The following is a 22,014-nucleotide window of genomic DNA, read 5'->3' as shown; positions in this document are numbered from 1 at the left end:
TATAGCCCACCCAGGGCTTATCAATGTATATGTCCAATGTCACTCTTGGTGCTCCTTACACATCCTTCCATGTGCCCATGTAGCCCCTCGTGTGAGCATTTCCATCACATGGTACTGAGACGTGGTAGTACTGCCTAGCTGTTTGAAAGGCTTGCTCTGACACTGATTTGATTCTATCAGCTTTCCCCCAAAGCAAGCTGTGCAGCTAACACTCCCACCTTGACAGTAGGAGGGGATTTGTCCCTCCAGATCCCTGCCAACAGCAGGCCTTCTCTCCGCAGAGGTGACTCAACCTACCTGTGCCAAGGATGGAGGGGTGAATAGAAAGAGGCTGCCTGCCCCTGGCCTCCATTGGGCACAGTGAGGATGGGTAATGAGCCTGGAGTCTGCACTCCTCAGGGAAAACAAACAGCTCTGTATCCCTGGTCAGAGGTTGATAACCCTGGGACCTGCTTTCAGCCAGATGTGACTGCAGGTGAGCAAGGAGGAGTCTCCATCTTCGTTCTCCTTGGGACTGTGTGGTTACTCAAGGATAAGGGACGGACAGTCTCTTTAAACACATTACTTGAAAGGTAGGAGGAGCGGGGTGTCTCTGCTTTTGCTTGTGAGTTTGGAAGGTCCCCAGGCTTCTGTTTCTTGACTCAGTCATCACCCAAGAATTAACTTTACAGAACAGAACTGTGACAGGTGGGTGGTGGTGGGGATTGAGAATTCCCCGAGTGTTTGGGAAGGACTCGCCATTCTGAGCTTCTCATTTCCTGATGTGAAAATCAAGAGCAATGGCTGATCTCAAGGAAAACATTATGCTCAGTAGCTGTAAGGCAACCAATCCCTAATGCTTCTCCCTTTCCCTCTTCCCCCGCTTTCTTCCTTCTCTTCCATTCTTCCTCCCCTCATCCCTCCCTTTTTCCTTCCTTCCCACCTTCCTCCCTTTCTTCCTAACTCCCTCCTCCCATGCTTACCACCCTCCCTTCTTGTCTTTCTTCTGTCTCTTCACCTTCTTCCTTCTTTCCTTTATGCCTTTTCCTTCTCTCAATTATCTCACAACACAATCGACTTTTAAAAGTAAGACAAACCTGGTTTGTCTACAAACGCCCATTGCATTATTGGGGGTGGGGCAGGGATTGAAACAGAGTCTCAGTATATATCCCAGGTTGTTTGGAACTCATACTACGCCTGTTTCAACCTCATGAGGACAGGAATTACAGATATGCACCATCATGTCTTGTTCCTTATTTTTTTAAAAAAATGAAACTGAAGACAACTTCACTGTGTAAAGTAATAATAAAATAGCATTTATCAAATGATTGTTGTGTGCTGGGACCATGCATAGAATTCTTCTAGTTTTTTATTGCACTTGTTTATTTGTGTGTGGCTATATAGTACATGTGTGAGGGTCAGAGGCCAACTTGGGGAGTCATTTTTTTACTTCCATCATGTGGATCCTGGGAATTGAACTCAGATCATTTAATTTGACAGCAAGCACTTTTACCCATGGAGCCATCTCACAGGCAGAGAACTAAATGCATTGGTTCATTTTATCCTCACTGTGGCTCCATGAAACAAGTTGGGAGTTCACTGGATCGACGATGATGATATGAAGGATTCCCTGTGTGGCCCATGTGATTTAAAATTGACTGGATATTATCTGCCAGCCTTAGAAGGCAGACAATTGCCCAGTCAGTTATAGGAACAGGGGAAAATATCCCATGGATGAAAACATGAAAGACACAAAATCTGCTTTGAAACCAATTGCAATTTTACTTTTAAAACTGGACTCTATAGGGCAGGGGCAGGGGAAACAGTTCAGTGGTTACACTGCTTGGTGCCAAGCATAATGAGTTGATTTTGGGTTCTCAAAATCCACATAAGGATCATCTGTAACATCAGAGATGGGAAGCAAAGGGAGGTGGAGTCAAGCAGATACTGGGAGCTCACTGGCCAGCCAGCCTTGCTGAAAGTGCAAGCTCCAGGTTCAGTCAAAGACCCTATCTCAAAAGGGAAGGTGGATGTGACAGAGGAAAACACCTAATGTTAGCCTTCTCTACAACCCAACAGGAAAGTCGCAGACTCTCTTAACTTATCAAAGCCTTTCCTTCTTCCTTCCCACCTCAGCACCAAACTCGAGCATCCTTGAATCTTTCAGTCTTAGTAAAGGCCGTCATCCTGTCTATGGACAGACTCTTAGCAGTTAGGTCTCATTCTTCTCCATCCTTTTCCCTCACATCCAATCCTTCAGCAGTAGCCAGTGATGAAGCCTGAATTAGTTCTCTGCACCTTCCTGTAGAAATATTTGCTTCTACATAGCAACCAGTAGCACCCCTCACATCCAGGACTGTTCAAGGAACTTTGTCACCAGACACTCTTCAGTTGAGAGCTCTTGTTGCCTTGCCCATTTTGGGAAATAAAACAGAAAAATGCTCAACAAATATGGCTCAAATAAGTAAGACTAGATAGAATTCTTCAAACAAGCTGAGACATCCTTGTCTCCCTGAAGAGGTGATGAAGACTTTTGGTGGTCTGGGTACCAGTTGAAGAGGAATTAAAAATACAGCCACCAAAGGCATATTTACGAAGGCAGCATCTCGAGGAAGGAGTGCAGGAATTTTTCTGTGATTCTCAATACTTCAGTCTCTTTCAGTCTCTCTCACACACACTCGACCTCTCTCTCTGTTTTCTCTCTCTCTCTCTCTCTCTCTCTCTCTCTCTTACACACACACACACACACACACACACACACACACACACACACACACGTACTCAGTGAATGCACTGAAAAAAATGGACTGGAGATGCCAAGGAGAAAAGAAGAATGGCCAGTTATGAACTTACAACACTCATTATGTGAAAGGTGATGGTGACCTGTGCTGAGGAGGTTGCCATGGAGATGGTATCCCCTTAGTGCACGGAGTGCATTTTGACAAGATTGCTTTTTTCTTTTTAGACCTGGGAGCCCAAGCCTGGTAGATAGAAAAGCTTGAATGTGAAGCTCTGATCTACATTCAACCTGCCATGTCACTGGAAATTGGTTAAGAGTATTGCTTTCCTCTTGGAGTTGAAAAGATGTCACTTATCTATGTTCAATTTTCCTCTGTTGCATTCTTAAGATAGATCTTGCCCCCCTCTGTGTGTGGGGGGTAATGTGCATGCACATGAGTGTGCTAGTGTATGTGCCTGTGCATGAGCAGGAGAGCAGTGGATTTCAGCCTTCCCAATGCTGTAGCCCCTTTATACAGTTCTTCATGTTGTGGTGACCCCCAACTATAAATTATTTCATTGTTGTTTCATAACTGTAATTCTCTTCTATTATGAATTATAATGTAAATGTCAGATATTCAGATGGTCTTAGGTGTCACCTGTGAAAGGGTAATTCAACCTCCATAGGGTCTCGACCCACAGGTTGAAAACCACTGGTGTAGAGTGTCTTCTTTCTCCCTACCTTATTACCTTGAGACAGGGTCTGTCACTGAACCAGCCCTTTTGACTAGGCTAGTGGGCAGCAAGTTCTGAGGATCTGCCTATGTTTCCCTTCCCATCGCTGGGTTCCCAGGCACATGCAGCCACGCCTGGCTACTGGGGATTGAACTTGGGGCCTTGTACTTGCAAAGCAAGCACTCTTACCCACTGAACCATCTCCCAGTTTCATTCGCTATAAAACTCACTTCTAGATATGAAGATGCACAGCCAGGCACCACGCGGTCTGAGACTGACTTAACTTCAGGCCGATGTGAAGCGGCTGGGAACAGCATTTACCACCAAGGTGAGTGTGAGAAGCCAGCACACAGCGGGAATGAAGAGAGAGTGGAAATGTGGGGGAATATTATAAAGATGTTTTAAGGAAAGGGAGAACGAGAACAAGGGTTGTCCACAGATGTTCAAAAAAGAAATACTTGTGGGCCAGGTGGTGGTCACACACGCCTTTGATCTCAGCACTTAGGAGGCAGAGGCAGGTAGATCTCTGTGAGTTCAAGGCCAACCTGGTCTACAGAGCAAGTTCTAGGACAGCCAAGGCTACATAGAGAAACCCTGTCTTGAAAAACAAACAAACAAATTAAGTACTTCTGATTTTCTGTTATTTATGCCAGGCACTGAAGTAAAAACTAGAGGTGGAATTATGAACAAGAAGGTGTTCAACCATTTTGTAAATACAAATTCTTCACCCACTATGAGCCAGGCATTGTATTAAGTAAAACAAAGGGATATGCATGCAACAAATGCTGCTGTGAGAATGTGTGGTGAGCTCCACGGGAGACCAGGTGTTAGGATGTCATTCTACGACATCCTTCTGTGCAACCTTTCCCTTTCTGATTAAGAATCCCCTCTGTCTGCCCAAGCATCAGAAGTTGAGGAACAGGTCCCTTTCCATTTAAAACTTGGATTCAAGGTCAGTTCCTGCTGTAGTATCTGGTGTTGTGAGTTATCTTCTGGATTGGATGGATGGATGGATGGATGGATGGATGGATGGATGGATGGATGGATATATGGATGGGTGGATGGATATATGGATGGATGGATGGATGGATGGATGGATGGATGGATGGATGGATGGATGATGGATTGATGGATGGATGATGAATGTAAGGATGACGGATGTATGGATGTATGGATATATGGATGATGGATGGATGGATGGATGGATGGATGGATGGATGGATGGATGGATGATGGATGGATGGGTGGGTGGATGGATGGATGATGGGTGATGGATTGATGGATGGATGATGGATGGATGGATGGATGGATGGATGGATGGATGGATGGATGGATGGATGATGGATGGATGGATTTGGGAGCTGTCCCCCCAAGAGACTGTGAATGTCATGATAAGACAATTAAGCTTCATCTTGCATGCAATAGGAGTCTATAAAGGAGGGCTTTGAAGTCACCGACATGTCTTTGGACATTTGACTGTGACCCAGCTCTGGTGTGTGTGTGTGTGTGTGTGTGTGTGTGTGTGTGTGTGTGTACACATGTGTACACAGGTATGCTTGCCTGTGCATTTGAATATAGAGGCCAGAGGTCAGGGTTGGTGTCTTCACCCACTGTTCTCCACTTTTTAATTTTTAACAATTTCTGGTGTGGTATGTACACATAGCGTGCACATGGATGAGTGTTGTGTATTCATAAGCATGTATCCAGAGGCCAGAGGAGGACGTTTTGTCTTCCTTTTCACTCACTGCTTCATTCCTTTAAGACATGGCCCCTCAGTGAGCCAGAAGCTTGCCGTTTCACCCAGACTCGTTAGAAAAGGAGCTCACACGATGCACCTGCTCTGCTCCCCCAACACTGCAGTTACAGGCATATTAAGCTATACTTGGTTTTTACAGGGGTGCTGGGGACTTGAATGCAGCGCCCCAGGCTTACACAACAAGCTCTTACTCCGTACACCATTGCTCCAACCCCTCTACCAAGTTTTCTCAGACAGGGTCTGGCACTGAATGTGGAACTCGCTGTTTCAGTCAGACTCTGGCTGACAAGCAGCCCTTAGGAGCTGCCTGCCTCTACGCCTCATCTCCTGTGAGCCACAATTGGGGTGACAGAAGCAGCCCTCTGCTTTTACGTGGTGGATTTCTAAACTCGAGTCTTACTGTCTGCGTAGCAAGCTCTTTACACACAGAGCTATCTCCCCGGGCCCAGAAACTCCATATATCCTACTCAAAATTGATTTTTCACAAAACCCACATGAGAGACAATTTTTTGATGGTATTTAGTGGAGAATAACCTCCTGGACAGCAGATGAGGTAGCATGACCCATAAAGCTCACAGATTGCAGAATAATTAGACTTTGTTGAATAGAAGGTAAATTCAACTTAGTATTTGTTCCGTTGCAACTACAATCAGAGAATGTAAATAGTAAAAGGGGCAGTCACTTGTTTTATTCTGGCCACCAAGGTATGTACTCTCAGAGTTGTTGCTTGTTTATCTATTTGTGTGTGAAAGAATATGCAAGTGGGTGAATGCATGTGCCATGTAGATGTCAGAGAACAACTTACAGGAGTTGGGTCTCTTCTTCCACTATATGGGTACTGAGGCTTGAACTCAGGTCTTCAGGCTTAGCAGCAAGCTCCTTTACTCACTGAGCCATATTGGCAGCCTCGAAGGTGATATTTTAATACAGACCTGGAGACTGAGAATGGCTAACGATGCCAACATATGGAAGGAACAGAACTGTGTATATGCAAAGGCCCTGGGGAGGGCATGCTGGCTGCTTGGGGGGGGGAGAATGTTGAGGATCATGGGAACCTCTTGGAAGAATAGAGGGAAATGTGAATGGAGATGTAGCCAAGACCCAGCACATGTCCGTGCTTATAAACTGATATGGAAAAAGTGGTTGGAGAAGAGAGAATGAGAAGTATAAAGACCCTGTAAATGGTGTAAAGGTGGTACACATATGCTGGATGGAGATCCATGGAACATAGACCAGAGAGATAGGGAGGAGTTAGGTCAGCAGATGAGGTCATTTCGTTCATTCTACACTTATTGAGGTATTTAAGAAAGTCCCTGGGGGTAAGAGGATTTGATTTGCATTTTGGATAGGCTTGCCTTTGATTATAGAGGACAGAACCCACAGGCTGCAATTCTCACTTCATCTTCTCCTCCCTCTGGTACTCCATAGGGTTCCTCTCAGGTCGGTAGTGCAGTGCCCTTCAGTCCTGAGCCCATGCCACCCTCCTGGGCATCACCTCCCTGGACCAATCAGAGCCACTCACGTGAGCTGGAGTTTGTGCTGCTGGGCTTCTCACATGTGCCCTCCCTGCGCCCAATGCTTGCAGTGCTCTTCCTGGCCGCCTTCCTGCTCACGTTGCTAGGCAACACGCTCATCGTTATGCTCACCAGCCTGGACCCAGGCCTGCGCGTGCCCATGTACTTCTTCCTGCGCCATCTGGCACTGGTGGAGATCTGCTTCTCACTGGACGTGGCGCCCCGTCTGCTGGTGACCCTGCTGCAGCCTGGACGCGGGATGTTCCCCATAAGCTGTGCCCTGCAGCTGCTCCTAGTGCTCTCCTGTGTCTCATCCGAGTGTTTCCTCCTCACAGTCATGGCCTGGGACCGCTTCCTGGCCATTTGCAGGCCTCTGCGATATGGTGCCATCATGAGCTTGAGGCTGTGCCACCTGCTGGCTGCCACCTGCTGGCTTTCAGGAATACCAGTGGCTCTGGTCTTCACCATCTGGCTCTTTAATTTCCCCTTCTGTGGGCCACGGGGCATCAGGCACTTCTTCTGTGACATAGCACCTCTGCTGAGCCTGGTGTGCGCAGACACCAGAGTCTTCGAGGCCAACGTGTTTGTGGCCACTGTCCTCGTCATCATGGTTCCCTTCTGTCTCATAGCCATGTCCTACGTCATGATTCTGGCTGCTGTCCTTCGGATGCCATCAGCCTCTGGGCGCCAAAAGGCCCTGTCTACCTGTGCCTCCCACCTCATCGTGGTGATTCTGTTTTACGGCACAACTGGGGTCATCCACTTGCGCCCCAAGGCCAGCTACTCTCCTGAGAGCAAGCAAGTGGTGTCCCTGTCATACACCATGGTGACGCCCATGCTCAACCCTCTCATCTACAGCCTGCGGAACAAGGAGGTCAAGGCTGCCTTCGGGCGTGTGTGCTGTGGCCGGCAAGGGTCTAGATTCCATGAGTGAACTCTGTCCTCTACCACCTTTCAGAGTCAAGAAATTGCTGAGGCCCACTTCCCCTGGTTGGCTTAATACTCTCACTTTCTTCTAGGGAACCCATGCTGCTTCCATTTTCCTACCCAAAAGAAGGCACGACACCTCCTATCATCGGTTATTTTAAATAAAGGTGGACAAAAAATCCACTTTACGCTCACTAGAATGCATTAACTAGCATCTTCTGAAAGAATGTTGTGTAACAAATCATTTTCAAATTTAGCGTCTTAAAGCCTGTAGCTTATTCTCACTCACTTTCAATTGGCTGAGTGTTAGGTAACCTAGGCTAGACCTACCTTTGTGGCATGTTTGACGAGGGCTAATTTTGCTCATGCAAATGGGTGTTGATCAATGTTAGCATGCTTTAAATGAAGAAGATTCGATCCACATACTTCTTTTGAGACCAAAGAGCTGAGTAAGGCATGGCTTTTCTTACAGTAGCTGAAATATAAGAGGGGAGATCCAGTTGTGTGAGGGATTGTCAAGACTTTGGTCACATGACATACTATTACTTAGATTAGACAATATAAAGTCTGTGGGAAGATCTAAAGTCAAGAGGCAATTGATACCCTCAGCCTTTATGTGAAGGAGGCTGGAGTTATATGAAAACTTAACCTTCACAGAGGGATAATTGAGGAATTGCAGACATTAATAAATCTACATCAGAAAGCCAGATCTCAATATTTCTCTCTTAGATTTTTTTCTTCATCTTAATGAGGGTTTTTTTTTTAAAAAAAAAATTATTAATTTATTATGTATACAGCATATATGACTACAGGCTAGAAGAGGGCACCAGATCTCATTACAGATGGCTGTGAGCCACCATGCAGTTGCTGGGAATTGAATTCAGGTCCTCTAGAAGAGCAATCAGTGCTCTTAACCTCTGAGCCATCTCTCCAGCCCCTTAATGAGGGTTTTTGTTGCTGTGATAAAAGACCATGGCCAAAAGCAACTTGAGGAGGAAAATGTTTATTTCATTTTAAAACTCTTAGGTCACAGTCCATCACTGAAGGAAGTCAGGGCAGGAACTCAAGTAATGAACCTGGAGTTAGGAGCTGAACAGAGACCATGGAGGAGTACTGCTTACTTGGACCACCCAATGGTTTGCTCAACTGCTTTCTTATATAACCCAGGGCCATCAGCCCATCACCTACAGTAGACAAGGCCCTCCCATATCAATCACTAATCAAGAAAATGTTCTACAGACTCACAATCTCATGCAGACATTTTCTCCATTGAGAGTCCCTCTTCACAAATGACTCTAGTTTGTGTCAAGTGGATGTAAAACTAACCAACACATTTATAGGATTGTAGGAGATGTAGATGCTGGGCTTTAGCAGAGAAGGCTCAGCAGTTAAGAGCATTCACCACTCTTCTGGAGGACCGGTTACCTTCCCAACATCCATGTTGGCTATCACTTGCCCAGAGAGCCAGCAGATTCAATGTCTTCTTCTGGCCAATGTGGGAACTGCACTGATGCACATACCCTTATGTAAATGTATATACACACACATATACATATTAACAAAAATATACATATGCATATTACAAGAAACAGGAGTTCCTGCTTGATAATAGAGTCAACAAAAGAAAAACTGATCTAGTGGAGAGACAGCAATGAGGTCCTAATGACATCCAATCCTACCTGAAGTTTGGTCTACCCATGGAAAGTCCCCTTCTGTGAACAAATAAATTCACTTCTACTTAAGCCTGTTCGGGTTGAGTTTTTTTTTTTTTTATCTCTTGATATGACTCTTTATTTTAGCCCTAACCATTAGCCTAGTACTTGAGAGGTAATGATAGTGATGATGACGTGGTAGTGGTGATGATGGTGATGATAATGGTGATTGTGGTAACTATGGCAACATTATTGCCACTACATAGGAAATGGAAGGATTTTGTTCTGTGAAATCGCATAATCATCTCAGTTAAAAAACAGCTCTGGGGGCTGGAGAGATGGCTCAGAGGTTAAGAGCACTGGCTGTTCTTCCAGAGGTCCTGAGTTCAATTCCCAGCAACCACATGGTGGCTCACAACCATCTGTAATGAGATCTGGCGCCCTCTTCTGGTCTGCAGGGATACATGCAGGCAGATCACTGTATACATAATAAATAAATAAATCTTTAAAAAGAAAAAAAAAAACAGCTCTGGGCCAAGTTAAAATAAAGATGCTCATACACATGGCACTAGTATCAAAGCACCATCACAATAACCTTGTGCATATTGAGTTTTAACATCCCCACCACCACCATCTAGTATGCATATTTTACACAGACTGCCTCCTTATACCTCTACAGCAACCCTGGGTGTTGGGCACTATAGAGACCAATGAGCTCCAAGCCTACTCCTTCCTGTCCACAGAGCATAAAGTAAGCCCTGGAGAAGGTGTGATGGTGTGTGCAACGTCGTGTTTAGAAGATTGTGGTCCTTCCTGAACACTTACAATAGTTACTTTTCTGTGGCTGTGATAAAGCACCATGGTCAAAGCAACTTATAGAAGAAAGAGTTATTTATGCTTATAGTTTCAGAGGGCTGGGTCCACAATGCAGAGTGGAGCTGGAAGCTAACATCTTACATCTATAACCACAAGCAGAAAGCAGAGGAAATAGGAGCTGGGACTATCACTTGAAACCTCAGAGCCCAATCCCAGTGGTACACCTCCTCCAAAAAGACCACACCTAAACTTCCCCAAACAGGGCCACCAACTGGGGACCAAGCATTCAACTGCCCAAGATGATGGGAGACATTCATCATTCAAACCACCACAGTACTACAATTTTTAAATAATTGTTTAATCTTACGCCCCTTTGTACGAAACATGGCTACTACCTCAGAAGACCCTAAGACTGGTTACTACACCAAGCAATATCTTGTAACATTGTGATGGAAATCAACTAGTATTTGTTGAGACTCTACCTACTCAGTGTCAGTTTTCATGCCAACATGGGAAATGTTTCTGCTAATTTAATTTTCAAAAGTGCCTATACTTCATACCTGCATAATGGTAATAATGAAAATGATCCCATTGGAGGGTAATTGTAGATGAATTTCTAAATGGTCTTATTAAATAAAAAACAAACAAACAAGGAGCCAGATATAGGAGTTAAAGCCTGAGAGAGATCAGAGGAATAGGTACAGCCACAGCTAACCTTACCTCACTAACTCCACAACTTCCAAATGTGAGATACTTCTTGTCTACCCATGTCTACCCATACTTGCTCTCTCTGTCCAACTACATCACTTCCTCTTCCAGCACGGCTCTGTCACTTCCTGTCTGTCTGTACAGACCTCCAGACCTCCATGGTTAACTAGTGTTGGAATTTAAGACATGTGCCACCATGCCTGACTCTGTTCCCAGTGTGGCCTTGAACTCACAGAGATCCAGACAGATCCCTGCCTGCCAAGTGATAGGATTAAAGGTGTGTGCTGTTATTGTCTGACTCCTGTGTTTACTAGGCTGGCCTTTTCCTCTGGTCCTCAGGTAAGTTTTATTGGGAGACACAGTATATTGGGGGGGCACAATATGTCACCACAGATAATCTAATTTATACTGAGCTGAGTGACATCTCCAGTTGCTATTTTTGTCTTCTCAATGATCCTGAGAGAAAGGCAAGGTCATAGCGATTTATCTGGGTGGTTTAAAACCAGCTTAATTTGTCAAGGTGCATGGCTTCTGAAATATAGGTCAAAAGCTGAGTTTCAAATCTGTTGGGATCAACTCTGTGATGTTTTTCTGTCCTCATTCAGAAGACAGCCAACTATGGACCCACCACGTGACTTGCTTGGGGAAGGAGCTCAGCCCTGTTTGGGTAGAGACAGACGGAGTTAGTAAATATTTTTCAAATATTGTGATGTTCAGTTTCACTTTTAAAAGATGCATTCTGTTTCATCACAAGAAAAAAATAATCTGCCGTAGCATGAATAGATGTATGGAGATCAGGAGTCAATGTGTTTTTTGTCACAAGTGTTTATATGATTAAGGATAAAGTGTGTGGAAGGCTTTTCACAAGCATTCTAGGTTACATGCAAAGGCAAAAGGTCACACACACACACACACACACACACACACACACACACACACACACACCGCCCAGGGCTAGTGAATATGGAAGAAGCAATGAGAAGAACATAAAGGCTGAAGGACAGGGAGGAGGGCTGGGAAATGCTGTCTTCAGAACATGACATGGCTGTTGCGTACATGAGCTCATCACGGCTGCGTCTGCCTGCACAGACTCAAGCTCGCATAATTCATGCACATTTCCGCCGGCAGCGCAAATCTGACTCTGCGCATTTGAAAATAAGATGGAGTGGAACCAAAGGTGAAGGGAGACATGTCTGGGGGAAGTGGAAGAGGGAAGTCGTGATGGATATGGTCAAGATACATTGTATACACTTACGAATTGTCCAAAGAATAAACAAACGATATTCTAAAATAAAATGGTGAAGAAATAGCATGAGTAAGCAGTGCGTTAGGGAAAATGTTCTATAGTATACTTGTGGGGTTTCTTTGGCTGCTACAAACTGTGGGTTTTGGGATAAAGAATTGAATATAAATAATTTTTAGACCTTTAGTATGTGAAAATGTTGGAGGGGGCAGGGGAAGTTGGAGGGGAGGAAATGGGTGTGGATATGATGAAAATACATTGAATACATATATAAAATTTCAAAGAATAGATTAAAAAATATTTTTAAAAGAAAAAAGTTTGCTCCGTGGTGGTGGTACACACCTTTAATCCCAGCACTTGGGAGGTAGAGTTGGGTGGATCTCTGTGAGTTCGAGACCAGCCTGTTCTACAGAGTGGGTTCCACAACATCAAGGGCTACACAGAGAAACTTTGTCTCAAAAAATAGTTTGTTTCAGCTAGGGTTTGATGATATTTCAAGGAAAGATTTCTTAAAGTTTTTTTTTTTTTTTTTAATGTATGAATGTTTGCTTGCCTGTTATGTCTTCACACCATATATGTGCAATTCCTATAGAAGCCAGAAGAGGGCATCAGATTCACCAGAACTGGGGCTACAGATGGTAGTGAGTTACCACCAGGTGGGTTCCGGGAACTGAACTGAGGCACTCTGGAACTTTAACCTCTGAGTGTTTTCAACCTCTGAGCCATCTCTCCAGCCCCTTCTAGTCTTTCTGTGACTATTGCACTTGACACAATGCTTTCAAGGTCTATCCATGTTGTAGCATCTGTCAGAACCCCCTCCCTTTCTTAAGGCTAAACAATATTCTACTGTGTCCTCTTCAAAGGACATCTTGTTCCTTCCACCTCTGACTACTGTAGACACTGGTGCTGTGGATGTAGGTGACAGATAGGCTTTCAATAAGTAGCATTTCCAGCCTCTGTCTATCACATTTTCCTCTTCTATGGACATCAGACACATCAGCACCAAGAGCAGGGCCTGAAATTCGAGAAAACAACCTCCATGTCCGTTAGCATGAAGGGAAGGTGCCTCAGAAGCTTCCTGGCTCTGTCCATCCTCTTCAGTCTCTGCAGAGCTTCAGTGAGAGACTTTCCTCTGCACTCCTTTCCCAATCCATGGAGACCACAGAAGTCTCTGGGGTCCAAAGCTCTGGCTTAAATTTGCATGCCTACTCCTTCTCACAGTGTGGACAGTCCACTCAGCAACTTCAAGAGCTAAAGACAGAAAAGAAACAAAGTGTGTGTGTGTGTGTGTGTGTGTGTGTGTGTGTGTGTGTGTAAAACACTTCCTTTCAAGGCAAATTGAAAGATTTTATTCTTTGGCATCTCCTTCTCTAAGCAGAAGCTGAATCTATGTAGGTATCGGAGTCTCCTTCACAGTCAGAATCAGCAAGAAAGGATCAGTGCTTCTCTACTGGCAGCTATCAGGTATGAAGACCCAGTGCTATTCTTTGTGGGTAAAATCAAAGAATGACAGGAACAGATGTTTTTCTTTTCTAGAGCAGACAAGATATCAGGTCCATATTATAGATTCCAAGCACTTTTAGAGACACTAAATGGCTTAATCCTCAGGAATAGTAGTTTTATCTCAATATATAAATAGATACGTGATACATACATACATACATACATACATGAGCAATAAATGATGGATAGTATTGATAGATATAGTAGATAATTAGATATGAGATACATAGATACATAGGTTTTAGAAGATGGGTGTTTGTATAGCTATAAGATAGATAATAGGCAGATAGATTAGATAGATTATGAGATAGATGAAGATGAGCATAGATGGATGTTTACTATTTATGACAGAGTAATGATGGAGAGATGATAGATGATAGATGATAGATAGATAGATAGATAGATAGATAGATAGATAGATAGATAGATAGATAGACAGATAGATAGTAGGTAAATAGATGATAAGTGAATAGATAGGATGGATGGAAAGACAGACAGGGAGACAGACAGAACTGACATAGATGAATCAAGTGGCTTTTGCACATTAGGATTTTGTCAGTGGAGAAACACCCTGTTGAGCTTGTCTCTCACACCCCACAACCCTTGCTTTTCACTCCTGGGTTCTACCATCTCAAAGAATTCACCCGTAATGCCCAACATGGATGACCCCAAAGCGAATAACGATTGCTTTTACATGACAGAACATGCATAAAGTACTAAATAGACTGTTTTCCCACAGACACACTGTTTCAAATTTTCAAGCACCTTTAGCTAAAACGCAGGCTCTTTCATGCTTCCGTATCTCTGACCCGTCAGGGTCTGCTGTCTGTGCACCAGGTCCGTCTTTGACAAGCGGTTGTGGAATTAGAGACCATAGAAGATCAGTTAATATTCGACCTTCTCTTGAGAGATCTCCTCAGTTTTGTCTGTAACAATTGAAGGGATTTAAACATCTGTTCATACTCAGAGTTAAAATTAGGTCCAAATCCTTATTCCTTTGTACATAACCTCAAGATAAAACATTTGTCCATGTCTCTGGTTCTAATTTCTCAAAATTTTCTGATTTGCCACAACTAGAAAAAATAGCAGCTTTAACTCTTGCCATCACAATATTCTTCAGGGTTGTTGATCCTAGAACCCAAGAGGACCTATCACAAAACCCTTTTCATTCCCGAAATCCTTGTACAAAGAATGTCTTTACTTTTGATTTCCCTACATATCCCATGAGTCATTTGTGACCCTTAGACCCTATTTTTCATAACTACATTACATTGTCCATTTTATACAACAACTATTAAAGATATAGGACTTGTCTGAGGATAAATTATTGGTGAAAGTAGTGAGGCATTAAATATGTCTGGTGTTTACCAAGACACGTGTGCCTATTTGTGAGGATGTTGACAGAAACCATACTTCTAAGAATCTGGCTTGCTGAGGGTCCAACTGAGTGCACAGGAAGAGACAAACACTGAGTTGATTATTTAGTAAATATATTTGCTTATCATAGCAAGGCACAGGATGAAATGCCTACATACTTAAAAGAAATAAAGGAAGGGGGAAGGAGAGAAAGAACTCAGCAGTCAGACTGATTGAGATATCTACAGAGACAGAGATAGAGAGGGAGGGAGGGAGGAAGAAGAGAGGGGAAGAAAGGAAAGGAGAAAAGATGAAAGGAGGGGAGGGGAGGAGAGGAGAAGGGAGGGCTAGGAAACACTTTTGAGGCAGGGTATTCTCTGAATATTCTATCTCTGGGCTTCAGAGCTCCGCTGCCTCCAGCTGTGTGTGTACAAATGAGCTCTTCCAAATGCATTTCTAGGAGCATCTCGCTGCATTTGGAGCACTCAGGCTGCATTTGGAGCACTCAGGCTGCATTTGGAGCACTCAGGCTGCATTTGGAGCACTCAGGCTGCATTTGGAGCACTCAGGGATGGGTGGCAGCACAGAAGTGAAGAAGATGATGTGGGTGGGGGCAAAAAGAGGGCAGTGGAAGGCCAGAGAGGGAGGACGGCTCTCGGAAGGAGGGCAGAAAGAGGGCAGTGGAAGGCCAGGGAGGGAGGACGGCTCTCGGAAGGAGGGCAAAAAGAGGGCAGTGGAAGGCCAGGGAGGGAGGACGGCTCTCGGAAGGAGGGCAGAAGACTTCTCAGAGGAAAAGAGCGTCCCACCAGGTTGATGACAGAGCCACCTTTCATTTTAAAAGCATCTCACTGATAACTAAATAGTAAGGTGTCTGTTTAAGATTGTAATAAACACTACAGATAGAAGCCAAACCCAAGCTCAAGAAGCCCATGGGTGGCTCCACACCCTAGAGTTAATTCTTAGCATTGAGGCATCCTTGATAGGAACTAAAATAATAGGTATCCTTTTCCAGGACTCACATTGGTCTGCATTTTAGAGCTGTCATTGATGTAGCTATCCCTTATTTTTTTCTCCCAATAAATTCTTGAGGATAATTGATTATTAACCCCCCCCCCCGTTGTTTGGAAAAATGTGTATGGGACATAGTTGGATTTGGCTTAGTGTCTGATTCTGCATAAGGGTATGTGACTGGACTTACATCCAACTGATGTCTACTAAAGCACAGGTCCTATGTAATATCTCTAAAATTGAGACCTGATGACACTATAAATCTCATCTTCATGTTGTCTATAATACACATCTGTCCATACCAAAATATTAAATATTTGGAAACAAACCTAGAAACTAAACAGAAAGAAAAAAAAACAGACCAAGCATGGGGTAGAGGAGAGTTGTCACTCACATATCAAGAGTTCTCTGTATACCCTAGCTCTAGACATCCTTCTCTGTGTTTTAGGCAAGTTACTAATATCAGAGTTTAATGCTTTGACTTCAAATAAGAAATCACATTTTCCTTCTTTTGCGTGATGCTGAGGATTGAACCTAAGGATGTACGCACACCAGGCAAGTACCCCACCATTGAGCCACAACCCCATCCCAGCAACTGTAGTCCTAGAGAGGTTTTAAGGGGCTAGTATATCTAGGTCGTATCCACCCTCCACTCCCTCCCTCCAGCTCACCCTGTCTCTCCACAACATACCTCCCACTTCCGTCCCATCTAACATCCTGTCTTTTTATTTGGTAGCCCACTAAGTTCAATTAGTGCTGCCCATATGTTCTGTTTGGGGTCATCCATGGGGCATGGGCAAACTAAAAGTGGAAATCCCCACAGCCACACAAGAAAAGTGACTCTCGCTTCGCTTCCATCAACTGCCTTTAGGTCCTCAGTTAGGGGTGGAATATTGGGAGGCCCTCCCATCTCCTTGCTGGAACTCTCTTGGTCACATAAGATGCAGTTATTGTACCAGGTACTGTGCTGGGATGTGGAGGTTGGAAGGCAATTTGGGCTTGCTCTGTGATCTCTGTGATGGGCTTGGAAAGTGGAACAATTTCTAATAATGAACTTGGACTCTGTGAACCACATGAAGAGGCATCTAGATTCTACTAAAAAGAAAGGATCAGCTCTGTGCAGATACAGGATCTGTCTGAGGATAAATTACTGGTAAAAACAGTGAGGTGTTGAATGTGTCTGGTGTTTTCCAAGACACATGTGCCTATTTGTGAGGGTGTTGACAGAAATCATACTTCTAAGAACCTGGCTTGGTGAGTGTCCAGTTGAATGTAAATGATGAGACAAATACTGAGTTGATTATTTAGTAAATATATTTGCTTATCATAGCAAGACATAGAATGAAATGTCTCTATACTTAAGAGAAATAAAGGAAGGGGGAAGGAGAGAAAGAAGAACTCAAACAGACAGACAGACTGAGATAGCTACAGAAACAGGGATAAGGAGGGAGGGAGGGAGGAGAAGTGAGGGGAAGAAAGGAAAGAGAGGGAAAGAAGAGGAGAGGGAGGGGAGGAAAGGAGAAGAAAGGAGAGGAGAGAGGAGAGAGGAGAGGAGAAGAGAGAATGAACTAGTTTATCTTCACAGATAAAAATTGGAGCAAGAGCTGTCAATAATCTGTCATCTAGGGCTTTGGGAACCAGAACTAGAGGCTGGAATTTTATCACATTGCCTTCAGTTGGTCTGGAAGAGAACAACGAGTTGAATTCGTTCCATTTTCCTATGGTGGGATCACATGATGGTGTGCAAAGCAGAGATCCATTCTGGGAGAAGCTTGAATGCTTTGTCCATGAGAAATGCTTGAAGCAGACTGGTGATGTGGCTTGAGAAGGGACTAACCTCTGAGCCCGATAACCAGGGTTAGATTCCAGGATCCACATGGTAGGAGAGAACTGAGTCTTGCAAGTTGTCCTCTGGCCTTCCCACATGAGCCATGGTGCATGTACACATGCCTGCATGCACATGTAAGTAAATGCAGTTTTTTAAAAAATGAAATGTTGGAGGGAATTTAGCGATGTTTCCTTGAAGGAGAAACCAGACGAGAAGCTAAAAATCTCAAGTGGAGAGAATCTGTTAGGAGATGACACAGGGTCATCTTCCTCATCCTCAAACCATTCCCATCGCTGTTTATTTGTTAAAATGCCCTTCTTCCCAACCTTTTTTTGTGTTAGATGAGGGCCTCTCACCTCCTGCATTAGACTCTTAATCATTTATGAATGAGGAGCCTTTAATATCAAGATAATGTGGTTCATTAGCTCTATAATAGCTCTAAATTCTCCTGAAATCCCAGTCTTTATATATATTCATTGGCTCTACATCCTGTAAGAAGTCAACTCCTAACATATGAGAAGAATGCTGCCTTGAATGGTTTAGTAAATGTATTTGCTTATCACCACAAGATCTAAAAGAAAATTCCCATATTTAAAAGAAATAAAACAGAGATGGAGAAATGAGAGGAAGAGAAGAAAAAGAGTAGGAGGAGGGAGGAGAAGGAAAAAAGAATTATTATTATTATTATTAATAGTAGCAGAAGAAGAATTAATAGAATTAGTAGTAGTGAAGTAGTAGTAGCAGCATTGGCGATAGTATTAGTAGAAGAAGAATTAGAAGAAGGAGGATGAGGAAGAGGAAGAAGAATGAAGAAGAAGAAAGAAGGAGGAAAAGGAGAAGGACTCTCAAACTGTATAATTTTCTGGATCTCTAGACTATGTCTTGGACATTGGAGACCGTTCTGCTCCTGGCTTTCAGGGTGGGTAATGTCATCCGATGTAATTAGCACAGGAATGGAGTTGAAATGAGCTACAGCAGCTTCCTGGCTGGGTCATCTTGGGCTGTGATGTACCTCCCTGAGTCCCTACACTTACCATGTGTGACAGAGGCAAACACTGTAACCATGCCATTTAAAACTAAGACAGGGGTGCTAGAAACATGGCTCAGCAGTTAAAAGCACTTTTAACTGGTTGCTTTTCCAGAGGACTCGGGTTCAAGTCCCAGGACCCACATGGCAGCTCTCAACCACCTGTAGCTCCAGTTCCAGGGGATTTGATGCCCTCTATGGCCTCTGTGGACACTGCATGCATGTGATACATAGACATGCATGCAGGTACTGGTTACACAGATAAAATTAAAAAAAAAAACTTCACAAAATAAAGAATAACTAAATCATACCAGAACTTAATAGTGCTGAATAAAATAGCAAAGTCATCATGACATGTTTCTGACATAAAGTAAAAGATCTTAGAGGTTTTTGTGATCTGGATGGATACCCAGATTGCATCCATAATCCCCTATGTATCTCCCAGCTTCCTCCTAAACAGCAGTGTGAATGATAAGGAAGTACGATCACCTACATTGGGTGCAACCAATAGAATATCCAACTTCCAACCATTTACAACACTATACCAAATATAAGTAAATATTGTATATTTGACCACACTGATTGGGCCTATACATTGGAATCTCCAAACTTCTGTTAAATGAGATGTCAACTTTCTTAAAATTCCAACAATATTATTCAGAACAAAACATTTTAATCTCTGGACATAATTGTTTTGATACCTACAGCATAATGCAATTCTGTAAAATAAAAATCACTTTAAGAAAAAAGGAGCTCTGTTTCAGATGAGATCAGGCCCATTCAGGATAGTATGGCTGTAGATTAAACCCAGTTTTAGAACATCAGAGATAGCAGTTAATGTTTCTGGATTTTAAAGAATATTCCTAAATTGGTGTGAAGAGAAACAACCTGGGAATAATACTTTTTAAAAAACTGAAAGGAAAATAATTATAATATATTTAGCATAACAAATGTCAATCATTTCCTTCACTTAATTTCACAGGGAACAAAATTTATCCTCTAAATGTTCAGATGGTCACATTCTTTGTATACATTGAAATCACCAGCTGCAGCATTCATCTCAAGAAGATGAAGACTCTTTCTCTTAGCCAGTTTCCACAGATGTTGATATGACTAAGTGCTAGAGGCTCAAATCACTGTGAACAGCCTTCTAATTACGTTTACTATGATGCTTCTGAAAGACCCATGTTAACAAATGGTTTGTCTCTCTACAGATGGAAAGGTCCCTGGAGTTGGCCAACATGACCAGGGTTCAGCAGTTCATCTTGCTGGGATTGTCCACTAGGCTGGACATAAGAGATGCCCTATTTGCTGTCTTCCTGACTCTCTACCTGCTGACACTCCTGGAGAACACACTCATCATCTACCTCATCTGTAGTCACAGTGAGCTCCACAAGCCCATGTACTTCTTCCTGGGCAACCTTAGCTGCTTGGAGATATGCTATGTGTCAGTCACCATGCCCACATTACTCGTGGGGCTGTGGACAGGACCCTACCATATTTCCTTTACACTCTGCATGACTCAACTTTTCTTCTTTATAGTCCTCATCTGCACAGAGTGCACCCTCCTGGCCTCCATGGCCTATGACCGCTATGTGGCCATCTGCCGCCCACTGCACTACCCACTGCTCATGAGGCCACAGGTCTGCCTGGGCTTAGCCTTGTCTTCATGGCTTGGTGGGCTGGTGGTCTCAGTGGCCAAAACAACATGCATTGCCAGTCTGTCTTACTGTGGCCCCAATGTCCTCAACCAATTTTTCTGTGATGTCTCCCCTCTGCTCAACTTGTCCTGCACTCATGTGGCCCTCACAGAGCTGGTAGACTTCATCTCGGCCATCGTCATCTTCTGCGGAACACTCCTGGTGTCCTTGGCCTCCTATTCAGCCATTGGGATGGCCGTCCTCCGGATGCCATCAGCTGCTGCCCGACGCAAGGCCTTCTCCACCTGTGCCTCCCATCTGGTAGTGGTGGGCATCTTCTACTCAGCGGCTCTCTTCATCTATTGCCGCCCCAGCCGCATCAAGTCCATGGACCTCAACAAGGTGCTGTCTGTCATCTACACGGTGGTCACACCTCTCTGCAACCCTATCATCTACTGTCTGAGAAATAAGGAGGTCCATGCTGTACTACAAAAGACCTTCCACTGGCCTTGACTGTGGTCTTCCAACTCTGGACCCCTCTCTCTCTGGATCAAACATTCCTTGAGGTCTGGGGATGTAACTCAGTGGTAGACCTCTATCATAGCATGCACAGGCCCTGGATTTGATCCCCAACCCATTGAAAAAAGAAGTACAAATATTTCTTGGCTCCAAAACTCCATAAACCTTAAACTACAAAGAAAAATAGCATAAAACATTTTCCTTTTTTAAAATATGTGATAGTCACACACCAAGCAAAAACTAAATCTGAAATACCTAAGGAGAAATCAGCAAATCCCAACAGAAAACAAGACAAATATTATGTGTTCATGGCTGGTGATCCATTTCTTAAGTCATAACCCAGGGAATGCAGCTTGAGCACCCATTATTTTATTCCTAGAAGAGTGATACATTTTAACTGAATGCAGGTAGCTAGGAGTGCAGAATCTTTGTTGCGTTAACATTTGCAGTTTAGAAGCAATCTAAATGTCTAATAATGGGTGGATTAAACAAATTAATTGTGAGATAACTAATGTTCTTTTAAATAAAAAGAAAACAGATTTTTTTGTGTTATGGTGGGTATCAATGTTAAATTTAAAAAAATCAAATAACAGGGAGAAACGTTTTAAATGAATCAAATAAGGGGCTGGTGAGATGTCTCAGTGGTTAAGGGTGCTTGCTGCTTTTGCTGAGGACGCGAGTTCAGTTCCCAGCAACCACACATAAAGCAGCTCACAGCAGCCTCTAACTATTACTCTGGGGGAATCTGTCACCTTCTTCTGGCCTCTGTAGATACCCGCACTCATGTGTACATACACACAGAAATATATGACTACGTAATAATAAGGTTTTAAAAACCATATATTAGCATGTATTAATTGTACAAAATGGCTTCATTATGGCATTTTCTTGCATATAATGTATTTGAGCACACTCACCCCTCATGAACTTCCCTTGTCTTCCTCCCACTCCATGATGCTCTCTTTTCCCTCTCCAATAAACTTTGATTCCATGTCTTTTATATTAGTTGGCCTGTATTAATTGTGCACATAGTTACTTTTATGTCAGGAATACTTAACATTTACCCCCTTGCCTGAACTGTTACA

General features: G+C 43.5%; 2 protein-coding genes across 3 annotated transcripts; both read left to right on the top strand.

The window, feature by feature from the left end:
- The first annotated feature begins 464 nt into the window (after positions 1-464).
- Positions 465-9,370, top strand: LOC102911767 (olfactory receptor 10A7-like). Of its 2 annotated transcripts, none has more exons than XM_076570519.1 (3): positions 465-572; positions 2,945-3,760; positions 6,617-9,370. In XM_076570519.1, the coding sequence occupies exon 3, from the start codon at positions 6,662-6,664 to the stop codon at positions 7,634-7,636; it is 975 nt and encodes a 324-aa protein (XP_076426634.1). In that variant the 5' UTR covers positions 465-572; positions 2,945-3,760; positions 6,617-6,661; the 3' UTR covers positions 7,637-9,370. The 2 variants fall into 2 exon arrangements, with proteins under 2 accessions (XP_076426634.1, XP_076426643.1); XM_076570528.1 differs by lacking the exon at positions 465-572 and adding an exon at positions 579-687 and having other exon boundaries at positions 6,617-9,369.
- A 3,900-nt stretch (positions 9,371-13,270) lies between these two features.
- On the top strand, positions 13,271-21,928 carry LOC102911458 (olfactory receptor 6Z7-like). The gene is made up of 2 exons (XM_076570584.1): positions 13,271-13,512; positions 19,985-21,928. The coding sequence occupies exon 2, from the start codon at positions 19,985-19,987 to the stop codon at positions 20,921-20,923; it is 939 nt and encodes a 312-aa protein (XP_076426699.1). The 5' UTR covers positions 13,271-13,512; the 3' UTR covers positions 20,924-21,928.
- The last annotated feature ends 86 nt before the right edge of the window (positions 21,929-22,014 follow it).

The sequence above is a fragment of the Peromyscus maniculatus genome, chromosome 1 (genome assembly GCF_049852395.1).
Source record: "Peromyscus maniculatus bairdii isolate BWxNUB_F1_BW_parent chromosome 1, HU_Pman_BW_mat_3.1, whole genome shotgun sequence".
In the NCBI taxonomy this organism is placed as follows: Eukaryota; Metazoa; Chordata; class Mammalia; order Rodentia; family Cricetidae; genus Peromyscus; species Peromyscus maniculatus.
This window is presented reverse-complemented; position numbering and strand designations above follow the sequence as displayed.

Coding starts and splice junctions, on each gene's coding strand:
- LOC102911767 (XM_076570519.1), top strand. CDS start 6,662: ATGCCACCCTCCTGGGCATCACCTCCCTGGACCAATCAGAGCCACTCA.
- LOC102911458 (XM_076570584.1), top strand. CDS start 19,985: ATGGAAAGGTCCCTGGAGTTGGCCAACATGACCAGGGTTCAGCAGTTC.